The 22,070-nt window shown below is 25.8% G+C and overlaps 3 protein-coding genes across 9 annotated transcripts; 1 reads left to right on the forward strand and 2 right to left on the reverse strand.

Annotated features, from left to right (window-relative positions):
- Positions 1 to 3,356: 3,356 nt before the first annotated feature.
- Positions 3,357 to 9,645, reverse strand: LOC132927208 (NAD-dependent protein deacetylase sirtuin-7). The gene is made up of 7 exons (XM_060991732.1): positions 8,983 to 9,645; positions 7,416 to 7,513; positions 6,903 to 7,118; positions 5,316 to 5,487; positions 4,992 to 5,228; positions 4,576 to 4,696; positions 3,357 to 4,507 (listed from the first exon to the last, which is right to left on the reverse strand). The coding sequence occupies exons 1-7, from the start codon at positions 9,082 to 9,084 to the stop codon at positions 3,570 to 3,572; spliced, it is 1,884 nt and encodes a 627-aa protein (XP_060847715.1). The 5' UTR covers positions 9,085 to 9,645; the 3' UTR covers positions 3,357 to 3,569.
- Positions 9,646 to 9,817: 172 nt separating this feature from the next.
- On the forward strand, positions 9,818 to 11,848 carry LOC132927289 (uncharacterized). Of its 3 annotated transcripts, XM_060991898.1 has the most exons (7): positions 9,831 to 9,947; positions 10,075 to 10,222; positions 10,308 to 10,462; positions 10,531 to 10,588; positions 10,668 to 10,778; positions 11,298 to 11,420; positions 11,505 to 11,848. In XM_060991898.1, exons 2-7 carry the CDS (start codon positions 10,183 to 10,185, stop codon positions 11,630 to 11,632), a joined length of 615 nt encoding a protein of 204 aa, XP_060847881.1. In that variant the 5' UTR covers positions 9,831 to 9,947; positions 10,075 to 10,182; the 3' UTR covers positions 11,633 to 11,848. The 3 variants fall into 3 exon arrangements, with proteins under 3 accessions (XP_060847950.1, XP_060847881.1, XP_060847817.1); XM_060991967.1 differs by lacking the exon at positions 10,075 to 10,222 and having other exon boundaries at positions 9,818 to 9,947; XM_060991834.1 differs by having other exon boundaries at positions 9,857 to 10,222.
- A 43-nt stretch (positions 11,849 to 11,891) lies between these two features.
- Positions 11,892 to 21,987, reverse strand: LOC132926901 (transmembrane protein 94). 5 transcript variants are annotated; one of them, XM_060991420.1, is made up of 25 exons: positions 21,900 to 21,987; positions 21,674 to 21,827; positions 21,341 to 21,609; positions 21,061 to 21,254; positions 20,401 to 20,673; positions 20,132 to 20,326; positions 18,884 to 19,045; positions 18,648 to 18,819; positions 18,341 to 18,572; positions 18,159 to 18,252; positions 17,832 to 18,061; positions 17,514 to 17,737; positions 16,617 to 16,741; positions 16,335 to 16,504; positions 16,056 to 16,190; positions 15,871 to 15,993; positions 15,674 to 15,803; positions 15,403 to 15,611; positions 13,918 to 14,095; positions 13,717 to 13,837; positions 13,050 to 13,174; positions 12,717 to 12,978; positions 12,552 to 12,645; positions 12,325 to 12,486; positions 11,892 to 12,258 (listed from the first exon to the last, which is right to left on the reverse strand). In XM_060991420.1, exons 2-25 carry the CDS (start codon positions 21,778 to 21,780, stop codon positions 12,186 to 12,188), a joined length of 4,059 nt encoding a protein of 1,352 aa, XP_060847403.1. In that variant the 5' UTR covers positions 21,781 to 21,827; positions 21,900 to 21,987; the 3' UTR covers positions 11,892 to 12,185. The 5 variants fall into 5 exon arrangements, with proteins under 5 accessions (XP_060847403.1, XP_060847538.1, XP_060847471.1 ...); XM_060991555.1 differs by having other exon boundaries at positions 21,674 to 21,800; positions 21,900 to 21,962; XM_060991488.1 differs by having other exon boundaries at positions 21,911 to 21,959.
- Between the last annotated feature and the right edge of the window lie 83 nt (positions 21,988 to 22,070).

Here is a 22,070-nt window from a genome sequence, read left to right on the forward strand (position 1 = left end):
AAACTGAACCAATTGTAAACGTATAGTAGGTTAGATCTAACGTCAGAAAACTGTAAAGGACACGACTTGTCTTGTTGTTCTACAAATAACAAGGATACCTACCAAATTCTATGATGACAGGTCGACTGCAGCCACCAACTATTACGATTTATATAATATCATAAAAGCATTTCATTCTATTAAAATTCAGTATCCATATTGTACATTCAATTTTGGATTTTATTGTTACACCATTTAGGTTTGAGTTACAATTTACAGTCATAGGTAAATGATAGAGAATCATAATAATAAAAAAAAATTATTCATACATCTTTATTAATTTTTTGTATTATGAAGTGTATTTTCCATTTGTAAAACTTATTTATGATTATAAATCGATTGTTTTCAAAAAAAAAGAATACAGAAAATTAAATACAAGAATAATTTAAAAAAATACAAAACGGGAAACCTTGTCATGAAATATATATTTTTAACGACTTTCTTATACACTTTTAAATGAGTATGATATTTTTTTAAATATTACGGCATAAGAAAATTCACAGACCCTATTAAATATACTGACTATTTGTTTAGTTTTACTTGATAAAAATCTTTCTGAACTTATTTAAGGTCGATGCAATTGATTATGTGGGTGTAGTGTCTCAGATGTCAGGCAATCCTGACGATGGTACATTATCGTGCCATCTTAGTAATAGCAAAGACGTCGAATTTATAGTGGATATCTATTACGATTCGGAAACTCTAGATAACTTCTCTCGGGATTATTCTGATTAAGTTCCGAACGATGAGTTCATTTACGCAGCGAACGTTGTAGACAAAGTACAGTGCAGTAGTGTATAATACTACTAGACAGTACTAACTTGGCTATTAATTTATCATTGTAGTTTATAAGTATGATTTTTTTTCCAATCTTCAATAAATATATTTTTTAAGAAAAAAATCACAAAATACTTTAAACATTATTTAACCGTATAGTATGCTGAATATTTGGAAAATGTGATCGCTTAGAATTGTGATCCAACGGTTCCTTATGTATATCGTTAGAATAACAAAGAAAGTGTCGTACAAGGTGATGATATATTGGCACCATAATAGATCTTAGCATGGACAATGACATAATAAATTACCATTGTGCGAAACTATATAATTCTTATAGTTTATTAATATTAATACCTAAGTATGTTTATTTGAAATATATATTGTCTAGATTTTCGTAACCCAATGCACTCGGGGTTGGTCACTTTTATATAAAATAGGAAAGTCATAGGAGTTTTATTTCAAAACTCAATGATGTATGAAAGAGCTATTATTATATATTAACTTAATTATACTATACTAATCAATACAGATGCATGATTTGATAACGTTATATAATACAAAATTATCAACTTCAAACAGTTTTTTACTTTTAAGTCCCTAAAGTAGGTATCATCTAAATCAAATTCACTACCAGGTAGTGAATACTACCAGAAACTACCCTTAAAGTTGAAATTTTTTGCTAAATCAAAAGGTGATGACAGAAAAAAAAATATGATTGTAAAATCAATAGATTACATAGGTACTTACCTACATTCCATATATAACTCATCTAAATGTGAATAGAACTAAAAATTATTAAACACAAACATATTAATGAACAAATTAAAAAAAATATAAATATATATGTATAAACAACTTCTAATATTAGGTACTTATAAATAAAAAAAATATAAGTACTAAGTTCAAAATAAGAAATTTATTAACGAAATAATATTATATGTAAACAATTTGTATTAGTTTAAATATTACAATGTAGGTATTAAATATAAATTAAATAATTTTTTAAAGCGCTAATAAACCTAATTAAGTACTATAATAGTACTTAGTTTTTGTTTTAAACAAAGTAGATTCATTTTTGAACAGCTTTTGTAAAATCAATTGTTCAGGGTCACTTGGGTTAACTTAATGTTAATATAACTTTTGAGTAAATTATGTAAATAAACTGTATTTTTGACTTCGAAAATTAAAATTGATTGTAGATAATTTCAATAGAATGAATATTTAGGGGAAAAAATTAATTAGATTTATTGATTATGTACTGTTAACATAAAAATGTTTTGCTTTACATTAGTAAGCTAATCTTTTTGTATAACATTAGATTGGATAGACTTTCAATAAAAACATTTAAAAGGTATTTCAGTTTTATCGAGAAGTTAATTTGAAATTTGTGCCGTACTTGATATATTAATAAATAACAATAAAACCTAAAAAAATTATTTTTCTTCCACTTGACACCACAACAAGGTGTTTGCAGTACAGTATTTTCAGATGTAAGTACCATAATCAACGAGTCTTACACATGTACACATTCACATGAGATATAACAATTGTACTATTATATTTATATTTAATAAATTACTCAATTATTTCAACCAATGGAATTTGTCTCAAGTTGATTAATTCACTACACTTACCATACAAATAATAAATGCATCACTAGCAAAGCCGCACATTATATACACACATTAACTTTTATATTGTTCATATTAATGAGTAATGACAATTATATCAACATTAATATCAAGTGTCAAGTGTGAGTAGTTTGACATTTAATCCAAGACTAAATGAACTAATTATAAAGACATAATCCATGATTAAATCCAACAATACTACATTTGTAACAAACTATCGAACACAAACAAAAAACCAATATTAAGAAGTGCAAAGTTTTTCACCATAATATACTTCTGAAAATATCTCATATTAGATTAAAAAATCTACATTTGATTGAGTAGCATGGTTAGAATACAAATTCTGTAAATGTACCATTGTCCATTACATTCAATATTCTATTTGTCATAAACAATAATAGATAGGTACCATAGAATACAGTAAGTTGTGTCTTTAAAAGTTTTTCTGTTAATTAGTTACATATTATAATAAAATAACACTAATTTATTATAATATAATATATTATAAACCATTACCAATAAAAATCAATGTGTTGGAAAGGACATTATTTTTAAAACAATATTTTGTAATATATGTATTAAAACATTTAGTACAACTGTAATCAAAACAAAATAGACGTGTATTACCTAGCAAAATTGTAAAAGCACAAAAAAAACATCGATAAATAATAGTAAAAATAAAAAATGAATAAATCACAACAAATTATTATTGCACTTCAGTAAACCACATTTAAATCTCATTAGAAAAATTACTTTTCTAATACAATAATAATAGTGTAAATGAAAAGTATTAAATAATTATAAATCTAATAGAAGAATGTAAAAATTGAAAATATGATTAGGATGTTATAAATTAAAATTTTGGATAGCAAATATATTTTCAAATTTTAAATTATAACAAACTAAGCCAATTCTAAACATGATTTTAATATAAAAAATATTATAATATAAGTATCAAAGTTTGAGTAAACATAAATAATAAATGTTACCAGATGAATACTCTTAAGATTATAGATATTCTTAGAACTATACAACCTTAAAATTGTAGTACAACTTAACTTAAATACTGGAAGGTAAATAAATAATGAGAAAAACTAATTTTAAATTAGATTATTGTACCTATTTTTTTTTTTTAATTCTTTTCTTGTAACCTTTCCCAAACCAGCCTGCAGTAACTTTGGCTTTTTCTATAACTTCATCATTCTTATCAGCTATGTCCTCAGTTTTCAGTTCATTTTCATCTTCTTCATCTGTATCATCATCACAACACAAACAATTGGTAACATCGTCTTTGAACTTTGACTCATATTTATGATAAAATAGACATTTAGTTGAACCATAAACTGGATGACAAAATGTACAATAACGACTTATTGAAACATCTGTTTTTTTAATATCATCTTTATCTTCACTAATATCTTTTTTCTTTTTTTTAAAATTGTTTGTCATCTTTTTTTCTATTTGTAATTTTTCAACTGCGGCTAATCCTATACATGCTTGATATACAAAGTTTTTGTAAAACTGATCAACGGGTGTTGGAGACAATCCTAAAGTTTCCATATTATTGATAAAAAATGGATTTAAGTATGGTACTATTGGTTCAACCAATGATAGCATATTGCGACCTTCCAATGAATTTGGATCTACACCCTCAATAAAAGGCCTCCAAAAATTATTTAAATTTGGAACACTATCCATGTTTGAACACGACGGAGAATTAATTGACTCGCTTTGATCAACTATGGATGTATTATTTTCTAATTTAACTAAACTGAGATCAACTGGTTGAATTAGGTCTTTTGATCCTGAACACATTTTGGTATTATTTTTATTGTTACTAATATCTAATTCTATTTTTTCACATTTTGTTATTGTACTTGAATCGTTTTTTTGAACATCATCAGTTGGAACAGCTAAAACAGGATGTACTGTTGTATGTTCTTCAGCTGCTACTAACATTGTGGCATGATGAAATATAGGATCAAGACAACGTTGATACTTGGGAATATCCAAATTCAAGATTGACATTACTTTTTTCATAATTTCATCACATTTACCTGAAATATATTTTTATTATTTTACCTGTTATATTTTTAATATTAATGAAAAGTAATTATTTTTATACCGTTTATTTTTAAAGTAGCTTGATCATCCTTAGGGGTCCATTGAAGATTTACAATGTATAACTTTGGTCTTTTCTTAGCTGGCCTATCCATTGACCAAAGCCATGGATACTTTTTCAAAACCTAATAATAAACATTTATAGGGTTATTATTGTTTAATATTTAGTGCTTTGTTACATTAAATAAATAGATCATTTATTTGTAGTTTGCTGATAAAAAAAAAAATTAGAATTATATACTATTAATATTATTAATTATTTACTTATGTTAATATATATTTATACCAATCAAAACTAGTCACAAAATAAAACACTAAAAAATCCTCACATTCATTTAAAAAGTATATAATTCTATTTCCCCCCCCTTTTTTGTCAGATAATCATTAAAATCAATAAAATTCAATTATCACAAATATTACCCTTAAGCTGGATCCTAAGCACAAAATAACATCAGTTTTCTCAGCGTGTTTACAAGCCGTTGACCAATTAATAGGCCACTGTAGTTTGCCACGTTCTCCAAAATGAACAATTGTGTCTTTCAACGGTTTGTGACAAGCATAACATAACCTTAGTGTTTTGTGATTAAATCTTGCTGTATGTTCAGTCACATCAAACATTCGTAAATAATGCCTGTTTGGTTTACAATTGATACATACCTATAAATTAATATTTAATTTTAATTTATATTTTTAAAAATATAATGAAAACATGATAATATAAATAAATAAATAAATTACAAATACCTCAATAAACATATCACCATGAACTTCTGACAATGCTGGTCTTGGTAGACCACTTCTTAAATGCAACCCATCACAATTTTGAGAAACGACATGCCCTAGTAATCCTTCACGATATAATCGATATAATGCCATATGCGTTAATGTAGGTTCTGCTTGACTTAAGTCGTGACATCTAAATAAATAATTCATATGACCAAGTATTTTTTTATAATATTAAAAATAATTAATTTTCAGCTTATAATATTATTAAAAACACCATGGAAGGTAAAAATAGATTCAACAAAATACTTGGCAAAACTAAAGAAATGTGAATCAAAAGATAATACTGTTGATAAACAATTAAGATAAACAAAGAATTATAAAACTTAATCACAGTTTGGACTTAGTACTTTAAAGAATAATTAATTATAAACTAACAAATCTTAAAATATATGCGATAATATACCCTTTTTTTAAGATTTAAGTTATATAAAATTATCTGAAAAAAAGCTAACAGAACAAGGAATCTACCTTAAATCTTGTGATCTACTTCACAAATTGATAAATGTGATTTGATATAAAAATATAAAATACAATTTATCGGATAAATGTATCACAAAATTACTCTCATTCAACTTGTTGACTATTGGTGCATAAATAAAATATAGAGTGCATATGGCGAATTACAGAACAAAACTGTTCAATTGAGTGAATCAATAGTTCATCCCCTTTGCTCGAAAAGGAAAAGGAATGGTAGAGATCTATTTTTATTTTTTATCTATACATCTATTAAAGCATTTTAAGTTTGATGAGTATTTAAACGACATGAAGAACCTTTCATGATAAATTAACAAATAGTTATTTTTTTGTATAACAACCTTTTTTAAGTACATTTTTATAACATGATTTTTTATAAATTTATAATTAATAAAAATTAGAAAGAACTATTTATTTTTAATTTTAGGTAGAAACCAGGGCGGTATATATGTGAATCACAAAAAAATTATGGTAGATCATTAACCAAGATTAACACCAGTGAAGTATATGTAGATGCTAATGACACAGTTATTGAAAAAAAATTATGGGTAAATTTGTAATCTGTTTATTTTCTTTTTTCCTAAACTTTCTATATTAATCTACAATTTATCAAAATATACATAAATATAAATGAAATTTTAAGCAGCTCAAATACTGAAAAAATATCACTAAAATTCTAAAATGCTTAAAATGCTTAAACATATACAAAATTTTATTTTATACTTGGAATCCTGAATACATAAAATAACTGTCTTACTTTTTTCTATGATAGACAACAGTGGTGGCCAGCAAGAAGATACTCACAGGCCGCCAAATATATTAATAAATATACATAAATTCATATTAAAACAATTTTTTTTGTAAAAATGTTACAATAAGATGTGAGCCGTGGTTTGGCCACCCCTGATACATAATAATTCAGGCACATAGTTAGAGGGGTATTACAGGTGTAATAACACCCCCCCCCCCCCAAACATATGTGGTATACTCATAGATTTACATTTTTTTTATTAATAATATTAGTATGGTATAAAACTAGACTTTTTTTGTAATTTTATGTTAATTACTTACCCAATATCTTTTCCTTGATCTAATAATGTCCATATTCCATTTGAGCCTCTATAATCAGGTATTTTAGCTGCTGTACTTATTCCTGCACCAGTATACACTACTAAATTGGATGCAGACGAAATAGCCTTTGCAAGTTCTTCACATTTTTTATCTAGTATTTCAATTGGATCTTCAAATTCTTGACATCGTTCTTTTAATTTTTTTTGTCTATCTAACCTAAAAAATAAAATCAATAAATTAATATTAATATTTATTAATTGTATTAATTAGTTATCAAATAATCCAAATTCAAATTCAATAATTCAAATTATTGAGTTTAAAATATTTAATGTAAAACAAGTAAAAAATGATTTGAAACAGAAATTTTTACAATTAGCATACCAATTTTAATGAAAAACAGAAGTATGATATTGTAAAAACTGTAATGAAACTAATTTAAAATGCTCACTTTATTAAATAAAGTTAATGATTAATTATTGAACAGGTAATAAGATTTTTATAAAAAAAAAATACCTTTGAGATATCTTCTGTACTGTATCTTTACATGTATTAAGAATTTCTTTGTCATCAATTGTTCGCTCAGATAATGGCTTTTGAATGATTTCTAATATCTGTAAAATATTCAACATAGATTAAAATATAATATTGTTGATAAACTTTATACAAATCTACAGTTATAAAAATACCATACTAAAAATAAAGTGTATAAGAAACAATATAATTTATTTTATGTATATTGTAATATTCTATTAAATAATAAAAACAAAGATTTTATTTCAATAAATATATCATAGCGATAGCTGTATTATTCAGATTTAATCAAATCAAAAAATTACAGTTTAAAGTTTAAGAGTTGCAATTTCTATTACATATTTAGTATTTACTGACATAACACAAATCATACATTTCTTTCTCAATATTTTTAAAAATGATTATTTATTATTTTTTAGAAATTTTAGAAATTGAGATATTAACATACAATATTTAGTATATATAATATATACAGTAAAACCTGCCTAAATAGACTACTACAAATAGTGGATGTTTTTCAGAACCGGGGATGATATTTTCACAACTTATCTATAGAAAAACTTAAGGACAGTCAAAATAATGGTCTTTTTTATGGCTAAAATCTGAAAATTTTTATTATAATTATTGTCCAAGTGTATTTTATTACAATGTACATTTTACACATTGTTATACTATTATAGTTTATCAATTCCCCCATAGGAAATTGCATTCTTATATCTATTGAAATGTTATGAAAATATTACAATAAACAAAGTAAAGTAACTAATTTTGTTTTAAATAATAATACATATTAGTACATCAATACATACAAATATACATGACATAGTGTATCTAATCTTTTTGATATTTTTCATTTTTTTCGTTTACCTCCTTCCCCCTTCTATATAGCAGAAAAAATTTTGGTAACAAAAAATGTTAGGTATTTAGATGTTTCACTGTAGTACATAGTCAACAATTACTACTGCTTCAAAATTCCCATATAAATGTTAGTAAATAGATGTCATAAAGTGATATGAAGTGTACCTATATCATACCCATAAATTACAGTAAGCTATAAATCAATTTACTAATCAAGAGTGCTTAATGTTAATCTATGATGAAATTAGTGTTTATATTATTAGGTAATAGGTATGTCAACAAAAGGCTGAATAAACTTCCAAAAAAACAAAAAAAACTTTTAATTAGGTATTTTGATTAAGAAATTTTGACCTGGGTAAATAGGAACCTATAGTTATCATTGACTACAATAATAGTAAATAACCATATTAATTTCTTAAGAGATGATTTTAAATATGTAACACTTGATTAACAATAATATAGACAATGGATATTTAAAAACTGTTTTTAGAAAAGTCGTTGAAAATATCCATCAAAAAATAATATTACTATAGTTCATGAAGATAATTTTGTGCTTTTAAGTCAAAACTTTCATTTGTTATTATTCCCTTTCTAATGTAAACAAAAATCACAAATCAAAATCAGTTCTAAGACAAAAAATTGTCAGGGCTGTGTTCCCTGCTATTTGCTAACATAATGCGACCGCCCTTACTTTTTTATTTGACGCATTTCTTTCTGTTTTCATACAAAACGTTACGTTCGGAGCCGCCTTCCGTTTTCTGAACTTTAGTTTGCACACTCTCTGATTATCCATTACATACGAGAATCTCGCTGGTCGCACACGACCGATCGACCGAATTAAATATCAATCGAAATGTTTCAACCGAGCATTCAACAGACGGCGTTGTCGATCGCTGTCATGGTGATCACACAGTGGCGGCGGCGTTGCGACGGGACATAACCCATCATCGTTGGCTATGCATGTACGCATCGATAACGGGACTGCGGGCTCGCGATCATTCGGTTGTACGTTTATGACATAATAAATCGTTTTGCGCCGATGTACAAAATGAAATGACATGAAACGCGAAACGATCGGTTGTAAACGAAACCTGCAGACGATTTCGCACACGGGACGTCGGTAAGACGTGCGAACAGTCGCGGTTAACAGACCTTCGGCTAAGTCCCGTCACTCGACATAGTGTCGATGTTATAATTTCACTCGATTTCGTCAGTTTTCCTGCGCAAAATGTGACGACGATGATTTTATTTGAAACGCAATGATTTACAGTAATTAGCGTACAATGTAAGGTAGACGATGTTGTCGGTGTGTCCGGACGGTGAACAGCATATCGTATCACACATTCGTATCGTATCGCGAAGCAGATGTTTATTATTATTATTATTGTTATTTATTATTATTTTGTTCTGTGCTGAGAGTTGACTACCCTCGAGTGGAGGAGAGTGGTGACGGCGTTTGCGCTGTTTGGGGGACACGGCGAAAACACTGATGGTCGGCCACGAGCCCACGACTGGTACTGATAGCACAAAATTAAATATCAAAAACACAACTCGCCATAATCAATTAGACGAACAACGCCAAAGTACGTGTGTCTCGGTCGTGATTAGGGTTCTTACACAAGGCTATATTGAGTAAAGCCATTTACTACGGCTTGAGTAAATATTATTTTAATAAATACTATATTATATTTTTTTTATTGAATTATCTTATCATATATTATATATTTTTTTAAATGATGACCCGTATGGACGGCATGGCTGCAACTGACCGTTGACTTTAAAGTTTAAATCATAATAATCATATTCACATTTTTTGATATTTGTTTGTGTATTGGATTTTGTCGATCATACGGGTAATTAATCGATTTATTAACCACAAAATTATATCAATATGACCGATTCTCGTAGTTCGAATACAAACGTTTATCAAGGTAAAAATCATTATGAAGTCTGCGAGATGTAATTTCTGTTGACCCTCGATTACTCAGATTTCGAAATTTTGTTTGATTTTTATAGGTGGTGGTCATTTTGAATTTTCTTCTGAAAAAAATTGGGGTGTAGAACAAGAAGATTGTAGAATATTTGATTCTATTGATATGACACATCTAGCTGCAAGTATAGCTAGTATACCATTTAATATACAACATGACATACCTGTTAAACTATTTACTGTATGTAACTTTTAGATATATATAAATCTTTTGATATTTTTTTGAAATCCTAGTAAATTTAAATTTAGGCGGAGCAATTAGAAGAATTTGAAGTAGAGTCATCTCTTGCTTTGAGCCGACATACATGTATGTATAGATACAGTCTTTAATTTTAGAATACATTTTAAAATTGATATTTATAATATACATATATATTTATTTTTAGCGCTATGTAATTCAAAATTATTAAATATTAAAACTGGTTTGCAAACTTCTGAAAGTAGTCAAACACCCACAGACACAAATAAACTGTTTTTGAATAATGATTCTAAATCAGGTAATATGAAGTCATAAGTTATTAAATAATCAATTTACTATATTAATAACTATTAACTATTATATATTTAATTGTATGTCTTGATTTTAGGCAACTTTTTGTTATTATTATGAAATAATTAATAATAAAGGAATAAACTATAAATATAATTCTGAGTGTCTTCCAATTGCATGTGATTTTATTAATTTAATAGTTTTTATACTGAGCAGAATCTAAGCGATTTACTCTCTAAACTGAAATTGTTCTATAAATATAGTAAAATATTTATCAAACCCTAATTAAATATTTTCAAAATTTTAAATAACATTAAGTTATATCTAAATTCCAAACTTAATTATTTTTAGTTTTTGAAATTTATAAAAAAAAAAAAAAAATCAAATCAGTGAAGGAAGACTCAACACAGCGTTACTTAATAACTACATACCCTACCCATATTTTCTTTGATATTAAAAATACATTTTTATTTTAAATTTGTTCATGCATTAGTTTAAACAAATATTATAATTTTAAATGTTTCAGAAGTTGGTAATGTTTCTTTTGGTTATGAGATTCAATCTAATATAGAATTAGAAGAAATATTAGGAAATAGGAAACCTTTATTTAACATACTACAAGATGAAATAAATTCAGTTACTAGTAAAAGTATAATAAAAATGTTGATATTTACTTTCATTATAATGAAAAATATTTGATATTCCTATAATTTATTATTATTATTTTTTGTAGATAATGGTGAAGCTGATTCAATCATAGTTGCAAATCAAAAAATGTCCAACAAAGATGATAATAAAATAGAAATAACAAATCATAATTCAGGGCATTGGCTTGATTCAATGTTGGATAGTGATGAATAAAAATTGAAACTGTATTTTTCAATTATTTTAAATATTTAATTCTGTATTGATATTTATCCATATAAACTGTTTTGTATATGTTGTAGGTATATAATATACATTAACATTATGTATAATTATTAAAACAGTGCTATAAAAATGTTTTAATTGAAATAGATTCAAAAACCATTAAATGTAAATATTTCAAATTCTTAAATAAACACATTTAATATTTTATTTTTTATCTCTCATTATTTTGTATAATAAAATATTACACGCATACTTAAAAATGTTGTTTTAATTGTAAAAATGGACGTATATTTTATGTAAATAACAATCATTATTCTAATAGTCAAATTAATGATTTTTTTTATAAGCACTAAAAATAAGCATAAATATTAAATTAGTATAAATAATTAGTTAACTTAAATTATTTTAAACATTTACAAAAATTTTATAAGTAGAACTCTATAATGTTCAGTCTAATGCAATTAACAACAATATTAATATCACATACATTAACTACTTGTAACCTAACATCAACTAACATGGGAAATAATTAATATTTCTTATTTTAGAACGGAGAATTCATACCAAGTTTAGTTCCAAAATCTAACCTTGCTCTTTTTTGGTAACGTACATTCAACCTAGAACAAAAGTATTATATATAATTATAAAAACAATATTAGTAAAGGGACATATAAAAAACAAACCTTATCTCTTGCCAATGAACAATCTCGTTCACAATGAAAACCAGGAACAAAGATACAAGCCCAATAATAAAAGTCAATATAGATAGTTTGGAAATACTAATGTTATTTTCAATACTATCAAAGTATTCATAATGAATTGTGTATGCCCATTGAACTAGAATACTGTTTTCACAGATTTAATAAGGCATCTTTAATATTTAATAAACTTAATATATTTGGAAACTTACATGAACAATGAAGTGAACAAATAAGGTTTATTTAAATGTATTGTTCGCTTCCAAAGTAAATAATCCCGATGAACAAAACTTAGAGATATGGTAACTGTAATACAACATCAATAAATAGTTAATAATTAATTTGTTCTTAAACTAAAACTATTAATTAATAATTACCATAATGCATCACAAGGAATAGCAACATTAATCTTTGTACACTGATAATAGAAGGCTCAAATTTTGACCAACCACCCCATTCAGTTTCTTTAGGATCTGGGTACACATACCAACATTTTTGGATTTCAATGGTTGAATTGTTATTAGCAGTAGATATAATTAAATCACAAGCTTGACTTAGTGACCATATAAACAGCAACACCATATTTATTACAACAGGTAAAAATTTCAGGCCATAAAACCACATTACGTAATAAGACAACTATAACATTTTAATCATACATTTAATGTAGTTTAATATTAAAGTTTAAATATTAAAATAATTTAACTTACTTCAGATGTAATAGAACATTGATTTTTTCCAGTTGGCTTTTGCATAACTTCAGGATCTGTTGGACCTCCAACCAAAGATACTGACAGCAATGGCACAACAATACATGTAAGCCATAATATTTGGCCTAAAAATAAAATAAATATTCTTTACTAAGATAGATTAAGCAGTACATAAATAGCTGTTTGATTCAATTTTTAAAATATTAAAAAATAAACTATAATTTTGAAGTAATTAAGTAGAAAATTACAATAAAAACAGATTTAATCGAATGACTGTCATATAGCCGCCAAGAACAGCACAAAAATGGTTATGCTTCATAGATCACTTATTCTCAAAGGGACATTGGTCATAATATCTCATATTTTATATTATTCTTAACCAAAATACATTTTGTCAGTGTAGTGATTCTGGCACTGTGTCATAGTGTTGACAATTATAATTTAAAGTATATTATATTATATAAACAAACCATTTTTGTAGCTGTATTGCAGTAAACATGTATATAAAATTAATTTTTATAAGAAAATAAATGCTAATCTACAAGGAAATTATCACTAAAAAAAAAATTATTTTAATACAATGACATTTTCAATAAATACAATTTAAAAAAAGCTTTTGTGGTAGGCTATATAAATTATAAAATTAAAAAGTAACTAAATTACAAACCGACTGATAAAATAGGAGGTAATACAAGAGCAATTGCAAGTAGTTGAAGAAAACTAAGCGAAACCATGCAACTAGTCCAAAATTGAACACAGTTCCATATCCCTTGCATTAAATATCTCCCCTGTGAAATAAAATAAAATTAAGTCATTGAACTAGTGATTACTTCAATAAGATATTTTAACTTTTTTTTAAATCAATTACTTCCATAATAAGATGGTACACTGGTAATGGATCTTGACGGTTAAGTGAAAGGCAACAAGGAAGAGAATTCAATAATTCAGAGAGACCCACTGGAGATATTGGAGCATCTATTGGACTTGGTTGTTGCATGATGCTAACTCGCTGACACACTTGTGGATAGATCGGCTCAATAGCAAGACTATAGTTAATATAACAGTAAATATAATTATAGAAAAAAGGCATTTCATGTATGTTATACATGGTCATGTGGATAGTTAAAAATCAAATTTCAAAGAAATATATATGTATGTATTGATGATACTAATGAATTTTAAGATTCTGAGTGCAGTGGGTGATTTTTCATACAAAAATAGTAAAAATATTCTTATATTATTCTATAAGTATAATAATTAGGTTTCAGAAAATTGAAAAAAGTATGAAAATGTTCTGATTAGAAACAAAAGATGTCCAATGTAATAATTTTTGAGCATAGATTTAAAATAACCATATTGTATCACTTCCTGTGTCGAGATGAGCAATCTTGAATAGTTGAATGATTGTTAAGTTTATGAACTGCTGATGGAAAACATTTTTTTATTATATTAAACATTATACAATATATACAATTACAAATTAAATATTACATTTATAATTGCTACTTTGTTGTAATTGCTAAGAATTTGTATTAGGTTTAATCAAATTAATTTTTTTTTTTTTTTTTTGTTAATAAAACTAATGTATTATGTATATTAAGTTATAATTTTGTTATTAATTATATAAATATTAACAACTAAGCTATAATATATTTAAAATTAGCAAAAGTTATATTTTAAAAATCATTTAAAAACAATTTTCTATATTATATCCATCACACATATTATTGATAATTAGAGATAAACCATTATCATTTATGAACAAATTTTATAATACTTCAATGTCACAAATATAAATATAATTTTTGTAAATAATATATTTGTGTCCATTAGCTTTTTTTTATTTAACTATTATTAAAGCCAATATTTAAATAATAACTAAAAACAATGATGATAAGTTAAATAAATAATAATATATTTTTTAAATTAGGTTTTATTTTTTTTAAATAAATAATATTTTAAATAAGTATAGAAGTATAGAAGAAAAATGACATAGTAGAATCTGACAGGCAAAACTTTAAAAATATATGTTAATAGATGTATTAAAAATTAAAAATTGTTAAGAAAGATGCAAAATCTCGGATTACGTAATACATAATACATGTGTAAAATAAGACAAGAATAATTATTGAATTAAGTGCATTTAATTATTATTATAAAAAGTAAATGAAATGTGTAAATAAAATACTCATTTTCTTATTTGAAGAAAAAAATAATCTTGTTTAATTTGAAGTATTCATGCTCTACATTTTGAAATATAAATTTGTATTTTTACAAATTAACTGAGAAAATGAGTATTTACCATTAAAAACAGCATCTGCAAATACCATATTTTAAACAAATACCTAATTACCTTGCATCAGCCTGCATAAATATACCAATATTTTCAGCATTTGGAGATGATCCCAGTACACAAACAACTTCGCCATATTGCTGCATTATGGATATCATTTCTTTAGTGGCTTCAGGAGTGCAATCAGTGAATAATGAAACTAAAAGTGGAACATTGTCTATACATTCTAGATGAGGTCGAATATTCTCAATACCACGTGGCAGTTTGGCCTATAAACATTGTTCATTTAAAGTAGGTAACAGAATAGAAAGATATTTATAGGCATATTTACTCTATTATACATATCAAAATTAACAGGAGCACTTTGGTCAGTACTATCAGATATGCAACTTAATGAGTGCCATTCTTCTCCATTTTTTTCTATTTCAATTACATTGCTATTATCATTCATAAGAGTATCCCTTGAAAAATGTTTATAACTTATAATCTATTCAAATAATATAAATAACATTTATAACACTAATATACTTTTGAATGAGCATTGGCTTTATAATTTTTTCTCCATCATGTTCTATTGTTACTTGGGCATAATCCATATTCAAAGCAGTTGGTGCTGACATACTAATTGTACGAGACATATTAAGTGCAGTACTGAAAAAATATATTATTTAAAAATATTGTACCTAATAATTTATTTTGAAAATTAAAATTACCAATTTATATTGAGGGGAGGAAAACAATCAGCCGACAAATTATGTTCATATTCAGCGAGTTTTTTCTTCGACTGACTAGTTGATGTTAGTGGTATCAAAAAGCTAGTTTCATCATCACAAGTTGCTGCACCCTCACTCGATTCAAAATCAAAATACAAACACTCAAATTTACGTGCTAATAGTTATAAAAATCAAATAGTGCATTTAAACAACAATTAGATAGATTAGTATTAAAAACATCAACACTTCTAAAACAATAGTCATTAAAAATATTAGTACCTAGGGTCAAGACGAGTTCTTGTTTGAGTATCACCTAATAAAGAAATATGACAATTCCATCCACTTTCCAGGCCCATTTTTTCAGAGAAAACCCTAGACCGAAGTTCATTTTCTTTACTAAAGTGAACAAATCGTATACACGCTGTTTCTAATAGCTCAATCAGTTGAACCTAAACAATTAAATATATATATATATTATATAAATATTACATTTACTTATTTAATATTATTATACATAAATAAAAAACTAAAATTAAAGCTATTCATATATTAGTATATTACCATATCATATTGAGGTTGATACTGCATAGTAACCATTCCTAAAAATATTTGATTGCACTGTGTTTCAAAACAACAATTTACATCTTTTGAGTTATATTCACTGCAATCTCCAAATAATAATGAATCTGAAAAATAAATTGTGAATTTATCAAATAAATATGATCATAGTAAATTTACAGATATGAAACATAAATATAATTTAAAATCTTACATTCAAAGATTAAACACTATTATAAAAAAATATTAATATATCTTATATGATAACTAGAGTGCAGATTTCTATGCAATTGCATATTTATTTCCTTTTAATATTTTTGGATTTTTGTCAGTTATCTCCACGAATCATCATAATTTGAAGTTAATGGTGAAATTTTTTTTTGCATATTTTGGCAAAATTCAAAATTTATTGCACATTGAAGCAAAAATTTAAAAAAAATGTATAAAATAATATTTTGTCAAGTAGAAAAATTAAAACTAAATTTCATAGTCACTAAATAATAATTTATATATATATTTAGTTATAAGATAAATAATCGATTACGACATACACTTCAAAATATATGCCCCAACAACTTCGGTTAACGTCGAACGTTCATTCTCAGTCTTTAAAAATATGTTAATCGATAAATGACACAGCTTCACAGAAGAAAAACTTGAAATGCATATGATTATTCATTTTAAAAATAAATTAAGTTCAGAAAATTCCCTAAATTTTTTTTTATTAAGTATTTAAGTAATTAATTATTATAAGTTTTATTGTAAATATTAAATAAATAAAAAATTCTTGCATATTTTTTTACATATTTTCATGATTTGTACTGCATATTATATGGCATATTTCAATACTTTTAAGTGCATAAAAATCCTCGCTCTAATGATAACATATAATATACTTACCAGAAGAATGAAATTGTTGTTGCCTTATTTTATGAGTTGTTGATGTCCACGGTTGAGGTGTTGGACTACGACATAATTTTGAATATAATTGACGACAATCAGCTGGTAACTCTAAATACATTTCTGAGAAACTTTTGTCAGGAGGTAATGGAAGTGGCCGGTATGAAAATGCTGTACAATAAGCTGTTAAGCTAGTTCTTTGATAAAAATCTAGTACTTTCTTCCTATAAATAGCATAGTTTATTTTTATGTGGTTGACTAACACAAACAATGTCTATAGCCTATAATAAATGATATGGTTATAAAATTGATATATACCTAACAGAAGGAGAAACAGGACTGAGATCGTGACCATCCCAAAAATCTATGCAAGCATCCAATATTATGTCAGCAGTACCTTGGCTGAATAATTGTAAACTTGTTGCAGCTTTACCAATACTCCTCTCTCTTAATCCCACACATACCATGTGAGGGAATGGAAATTTTAATTTAGTAGTATTTGGTAATGATCTGGCAAATTTAATATCTCTTCTAACAGCATCAGCTTGCTAAAATTCATATCCATCATATTCAATAATTTATTTAATTTTTTTGTCATATTACTAATAATACATACAACTAATAAGTTGTAACTAAAAAACTTACGACATGTCTATAAGTGGATAACTGTAATTGAAGTTCAAAAATATCATCAGCAGATTCTGAAAATCCTATTTGTCGAGCTAATTCACAAAGACATCTAGCAATAACATACAAAAATAATAATAATACAGCATTTTTACAATTTAATTGCTGAAGTAAACTAGTAAATAGTAAAAATAATTTACCTTCGGTTGGTAACAGGAACAAGCACTTCACTATATAAAGCTTGACAAGATACGTGTGCGCAAAATTGAGCATAATGAGCATGGGTTGAAGGGTTGCAAGTATTTAGTAGTACTGCTAGACCTAAAGGCTTCAGAGAAGTTATATGATTTGACCAAGTTGCGTCATCAAATTGTAATCTCCATGCTGAACCACGGTCATGAGTTAGATCAAGTACTTCAACTGAATAATTTTCTGTTTAAAATTTAATATATGAGTCGTGATATTTCAAAATCACATTAATTTTTATATTATTTCATAAACATATACCTTGATTCTGAATGGTACTGTCATAACTTTTTCTTTGTGTTTCTTTACAGTTAGAAGTATCTACATAATTAGACATAGAAGACGATTTGGAAGGATTTTGCAAAAAAAAAACTTTTTCAGCAGTTGGATTAGGCCATGATAGAATACCTTTTTTATCGACACAACATAAAGCCTTTGACAAATAGTAAACAACTATAAATTTATGTTTAATTTAAATATTAATTTAAATAAATTACCGTAACAGATCCCATAACATGCAATAGATTAGTAGATCTATGCAAAAAACTACTATTTCCAAGAATACATGAGTAAAAGTTTTTCCATAAATACTTAAATGAAAATTCTAAAGAGTTGTTTTTTGCTTCAGTTTCAGTTTCTTCAAAAAGGTCTTTATTTTTCTAAAACAAAAAATATATACTTATTTAAATAAAAATACAACATTTAAGTTTATATATAGTAAAACAACCAGTATCAAAAAAAAACCTGATTTATTTTATGCCTTCTTGCCTAAGGTTAGGTTAGGTTTAAAATTATGATTATCACCTAATTAGCATCTCACAATGAACAAATAGTAAATATTAGAGTAATGAAAAAACCATTATGTATATATTATAATAACATTATTAACACTACATCATTACCAACTTATGGTTTAATTTTATTATATTTATTATGCAATAATAGTACATGATCTAATTATAAATAAATATACCTATTGTATTTGATTTCAACCAATATTGTACTATTTTTTTAATTTTTTTACTAGCAAAATGTAAATGATTTAAACAAAACGAAAAACATTGGATGAATTTTTCAAGTATATAATTATGCAAAATAAAAAGTAGGTAAAATGCAATAATAAATATGTAAAATACATATAATAAAGATCTATCGGTAAAATAAAATTTTTATTTACAACCTGTATTAAATGGAGACCTGTCTCAAATGGAAAAAATATCTGGTCCCAACCCAAATATTACACAGGTTTTACTGTATATATATTATTTTTATAGAGAAATATTAACAAAAGGTATTACATTTCAACATTGGAGTGAATTAACAATATTAAGCATATATATTAGTTGTGAATATAGGATGCAGTTATTATTTAAAAGATTTTAAAATTATAGAATAAATTTAAAAACCGATTTGATTAGAATACAATTATTATGTGATAGTTATCATTTAAGATTTTTTTAAATTATGTTTGTTTGAGGAGTATCAAATAATTATCTGACATATAAAGAAAATCACAAGATTTACCACCACAGTTAAAAAAAGACTACTGTAAAGATATGATGACTGTAATTGAGCCCTAAGATGAAGGTAAATTTTAATTGAAAATGATTGTTCATTTGCAACCTAAAATTTAAAAATGAATGTGGAAATTTATTTAAAAATATAGGCATAATATACTGGTCAATTTTTCTATTCTAGCTTCTATAATTTATGAACAGATTGAGAAAGCAGATTAGAGATATAACCTGAACTATGGAAGACGATTGTAATACAGCATTTCCATAACATGTCATAAGTGTCCATGCAATTGGTAACATCAATGGTAGAAGTGGAATAAGTATAGAGATTGGAATTACAATAAACATTGATACCCAAGTACCAGATTTTAACCAAAGCGTGACATAAGACCAACGCCACCAAACCGTTAAAATGGTACATCCCTAAAGAACAAACAAATATTTATACAACGATTTTCATTTAATAATTTGATAAAAATAAAATAAAATATATTCACCAAAAAAGTAGCAGCAGCAAACTTTTGCATGAATATTATTTGTAATAAATATAAGCATTTTGTATAAAAGCTACATGGTCTATTTTGTGATAGTTCCAATGCAAGTTTTAAATTACTTAAATATGGGGTTTCATTTAAAATATAAGCAACATTTTTCAATGGATTACGAGATACCATAGTTGGTACAGTGGTTTTGTTTTTCATAGTAGATGCAATATCTGGGTTGAATATTTCCCATCGAGTCAATTCTGCTGGAGCCCATTTATCTTTATCCTGTTCACAATAAAAAAGCATTTTATAACAGAATTTATAATAAAATTAATAATTATGTCAGTCACCTTTGTAAAAAAATAATAAAATACTAAATAAACTAATATAAGTAAAATATATTATGATGATAATCTACTGAATTAATTTAAAATGTTTACTAAGAAGATTTTAATAAATTAATTGATATAGTTTAGACACTAGATAACTTTAAAATACCAATGTCATGAAATAAAAACCATTCAAACCAACATCACTTGTTTGTAATCAAATATTCTAGAATAGTTAGGTAGGTAATATAATTTTTTAATTTCTTTTAATTTTAAGTTATCAATAGTATTTATGAATTAAATTTAATTGTAGGTAACAGTGTATATTAAATAAATTACAAACCCTAAGCCTGGAAACTCGACATGGTGAAGTTTGTCCTGGTTTCAATAGTACTATATCACCTTTTACCAATAACGCCCAAGGTAAATTTACAAGCACACCGTCGCGTTGAGTCCATTGTAAAGTAACTGATGGAGAAAATGGCATACATAAATGCGGATAATTTTCTTTCTTCCAATGGCATTTGTCTTTATAACCTTAAGTAAAAATAAAAATAATAAAAATTATTTTTAAGAATATTAACTATGTTAATACTATTTTAACAGTGTAAACATTATCTTACAATTTAGTTTTTTCATCACGTTATCAAGTTTGGTGAACATTTCTTCATGTCTTAATTTGTTATCCCATAATACAGTAGCAAGATTGATAGTTAATAATATGAATAACAATATTCCATCATCAAACAGATACCACATTTCATCGTATACTAAACTAATGATAACTAATGAAAAACCACAAGCAAAAATTATCAAAGCAGTAATCCAACAGATACTAGTAAATGGACTATTATGTTTCAATGCATCTTGAATCCACAGTCTATCTTTGCCCCTATTAAAAATGTATTATTATATTATTATTTATACTAAACAGGATACAAGATTATAAAAAGTACTGTTGTGTGTGTTGATCTTTAATATGATTTCTGAGCGACAATATTTCATTATATAATGTATGTAAAGCTTCAGTAGTTGACAATCCTGGAAGCCCTTCGGTAGTCATTGCTTTTATTTCTCTACATACTTTTTATCAAATAACATCAAAATTAACTGTAAATTATTTAATAGTTATGTATTGTTAATTGTTAAAGTTAAACAGTTAAACTATTCCATTATACCTACCTAGTACCTACTTAATTTTGTATTTTGTAAGGAAACTGGAAAAAATAAAAATGGAAAGCAATTGATAAAATTGTGTGTTTATGTTAAAACTTATCAGTTATAAATGTTATCAATTTGTCCTTATTTTACCACGGAATAAATTGCAAATTATATTAAAAAAAAAAAATACTA

Source organism: Rhopalosiphum padi, chromosome 1, assembly GCF_020882245.1.
Source record: "Rhopalosiphum padi isolate XX-2018 chromosome 1, ASM2088224v1, whole genome shotgun sequence".
Lineage (NCBI taxonomy): Eukaryota > Metazoa > Arthropoda > Insecta > Hemiptera > Aphididae > Rhopalosiphum > Rhopalosiphum padi.

What these genes read in the sequence shown, in the direction of transcription:
- LOC132927289 (XM_060991898.1), top strand. Translation starts at nt 10,183, where the DNA reads ATGACCGATTCTCGTAGTTCGAATACAAACGTTTATCAAG. An exon ending in GAATAATGATTCTAAATCAG is followed by an intron (nt 10,779 to 11,297) that starts GTAATATGAAGT and finishes TAAATGTTTCAG; the next exon opens with AAGTTGGTAATGTTTCTTTT. An exon ending in AAATTCAGTTACTAGTAAAA is followed by an intron (nt 11,421 to 11,504) that starts GTATAATAAAAA and finishes TATTTTTTGTAG; the next exon opens with ATAATGGTGAAGCTGATTCA.
- LOC132926901 (XM_060991420.1), bottom strand. Translation starts at nt 21,780, where the DNA reads ATGACTACCGAAGGGCTTCCAGGATTGTCAACTACTGAAGCTTTACAT. An exon ending in CCTGTTTCTCCTTCTGTTAG is followed by an intron (nt 17,738 to 17,831) that starts GTATATATCAAT and finishes TGCTATTTATAG; the next exon opens with GAAGAAAGTACTAGATTTTT. An exon ending in AAGCCAATGCTCATTCAAAA is followed by an intron (nt 15,804 to 15,870) that starts GTATATTAGTGT and finishes ACATTTTTCAAG; the next exon opens with GGATACTCTTATGAATGATA.
- LOC132927208 (XM_060991732.1), bottom strand. Translation starts at nt 9,084, where the DNA reads ATGGATAATCAGAGAGTGTGCAAACTAAAGTTCAGAAAACGGAAGGCG. An exon ending in GATCAAGGAAAAGATATTGG is followed by an intron (nt 5,488 to 6,902) that starts GTAAGTAATTAA and finishes TTATTTATTTAG; the next exon opens with ATGTCACGACTTAAGTCAAG. An exon ending in GCTTAGGATCCAGCTTAAGG is followed by an intron (nt 4,697 to 4,991) that starts GTAATATTTGTG and finishes GTTTATTATTAG; the next exon opens with GTTTTGAAAAAGTATCCATG.